Consider the following 2,500-nt stretch of genomic DNA (forward strand, 5'->3'; position numbering starts at 1 on the left):
TTCCCCTCTCCCCCACCCCCCTCCCCCCTCTTCACTTGTGGCGTTAAGGATTAATCAAAGCGCTACGTTAAATGCGCTAATGATGACAGTAGCGCTTTTTCGCTACAATTTGGCAGTCTGTGGTTTATGGATCCTCATGCCTGTTGAATGTCAGGTATGTGCAAGTCAGCGTTTGTAACTGTTTCCAATCGGCATGAACAATATTTCTAAAGAATCATTCTTTATATTGATATAGAACATTTGATGCACTAACAGTACTTATTTTGTAAGTACCTTTTTTGATGAACTCGGTTCTATGCCACTATGTTATTACAGTTTTTTTCTTGTTCTATTCTGCCTGTCTCTCTGTCTGCGTGCCTCTCTCTCTCTCTCTCTCTCTCTCTCTCTCTCTCTCTCTCTCTCTCTCTCTCTCTCTCTCTCTCTCTCTCTCTCTCTCTCTCTCTCTCTCTCTCTCTCTTTCTTCCGTATTCTACAAACGTAAAATACGGCAAGCCAATACATTAAAAATCCCTGCACATCTCATCTAATAAATGCGAACATCACGTCTGACGCCACTTTCTCCCCTTCGACATCCCCATCCTCGCCACGTCACCTCTGACATCCTCTTTGCGACCTCACCTTCCTCGCCGTCACCTTCACGTCACGCCACTCACCTGCAGGTCTCTCGGCAGCGATGAGGTGGATCAGCTCGCCCGCCATGACACACGTGACCAGAACGAAGTGAATTCTCATGGTGCGTTTGCCTCGGCTGGCCCTGCGAGGAGCCCGGAGCGAGGTTCTGGTCCGCTGCCCCTCGGACGGTGCCTCCCCTCGCCTCCCTCCCTTCCGCCCCGTCTACATGAGGCGTCTGCGTCCCTCTCGGAGTCTGTGGGCTTCTGCTGAGGTCGCTGTCGAGGTGTTAATGAGGTGTAGAGGTTGTATCAGTTGTGTTTAAAGGATGGTTTAGGTGTATGGTGTATTTTCCGTGAAGGTATGAAGATGCTTCTCAGTTCGGGTACACTTTATGGCCGCTTTTCGCCTGCGGTCACCGAGTGCCTCCGGATCTCTCGTCCTGACACACGCACACACACATCGTTATCGTCGCCGTGTCTCTTCTGGGGGATGGAAGCTCCTCATCTTCGAAAGCACTTGCAGTACTGGATTAGCTTACAGATACCGAATTTACACTCGAAGAAGCACAAGCACGACGAGAGAAAGTCCGATTTTCCGTCGGCGGAATCGGCGTCTGTCAGGGCAGCGGGGTTGCCGTCGGGGGCCGCAGCGGGCGCGCAGTCCAGGGATTCGGCAGGGATCGAATCGACGGAGTCGGCGAGGGCGATGTCGGCCAAGTGAGCAGGAGCAGATTCGACCGAGAGAGCAGGGACGGAGTCGACCGACTGGCCGGGGACGGACTCCAGGGAGCCGGCGGGGGGGGAGCCCAGGGCCGCGGGGGACGAGGCTGCATCGCCGGCCGTCTCCGCGCCCGACTCGCTGCCGCGCTCGGGTTCGTCCGGGGCGCCAAAGAACGCGAGCGCGGGGGGCGCGGCCGCGCGAGGACTCCTGTCGCCGGCGCCGCTCGAGGGAGAGTCCGCGCGAGTGACGGGCGCAGGAGGCTCGGCGGGAGCGTAGTCCGGGGGCGGCGTGGGCGGCGCGGATGTCTGCGGGCCGGGGCTGGGGCTACTGGCCATGGCGGGGAGCTCGGTTCAGCGAGGGCGGCCCGCGACGCCCACCACCGGCAGGCGACCCCGAGGCGCTCTGGGGCAGGTGCCTCGCAAGGGGCGCGGCGGCGAGGGCGCTCAGCGTCTGGCGAAGCGCCCAATTAGCAGAGCCCAATTAGAGCCCGGCGCTCCCTGGTGGACGGAACAGTTTTCTGTCCGCAGCGCCGCCCGTCGCTCCGCCGCGCAGCTAAAACCGCCGACTCCTCTCCGCCCGCGCTACGCCCTGCATTGTCTCCGCCTCCTGGACGCCGCCCACGCTATTTCTACTCCTTTTTATGGGTCTCGCTCCCGCCCTCGGGACGCCTCTATGGGGGAAATGACGCCCATAACTCCGACCTACGCGTGGGAGACTTATGCGCCCGGATGCCAAGGCTGCCACGCCCACGGCCAGGCGGGGGGGGGGGGGGTCACGGCAGACCGCGCGCCGCCCTCGAGGTCGGGCTGAAGCCTCGCCGCCTCGAGGTCGGCAGATTCTATGCCAGGCTTTAGATGGACTGTAAGTGCACACATGCATGCTTACAGACATACATAATTATATATTCATATGCGTATACATATCCATATCAATGGAGAATCGGGGGTTGAAGGGGGGGGGGGTACACACACACAGGAGAAAAAGTGAAATCAAAAGTGTAAATTTTGAAGAAATAAAAAAGTCCGGCGCCGCTGCAAGATGCTCCGGAGTCAGTGTTGCCGAAATCCCGAAGGAAATTTCTTAACCTAACCTTAACTAACCTAACCAATCCTTACCTAACCTATCCTAACCTAACCAATCCTAACCAACCCAAACTAACCTAACCTAA

The 2,500-nt window shown here is 57.8% G+C and overlaps 1 protein-coding gene across 1 annotated transcript; it reads right to left on the bottom strand.

The window, feature by feature from the left end:
- Positions 1-834: 834 nt before the first annotated feature.
- LOC138865992 (uncharacterized) lies at positions 835-1,667 on the bottom strand. The gene is made up of 2 exons (XM_070137494.1): positions 1,151-1,667; positions 835-887 (listed from the first exon to the last, which is right to left on the bottom strand). Exons 1-2 carry the CDS (start codon positions 1,665-1,667, stop codon positions 835-837), a joined length of 570 nt encoding a protein of 189 aa, XP_069993595.1.
- Between the last annotated feature and the right edge of the window lie 833 nt (positions 1,668-2,500).

Source organism: Penaeus vannamei, chromosome 23 (genome assembly GCF_042767895.1).
Source record: "Penaeus vannamei isolate JL-2024 chromosome 23, ASM4276789v1, whole genome shotgun sequence".
Lineage (NCBI taxonomy): Eukaryota > Metazoa > Arthropoda > Malacostraca > Decapoda > Penaeidae > Penaeus > Penaeus vannamei.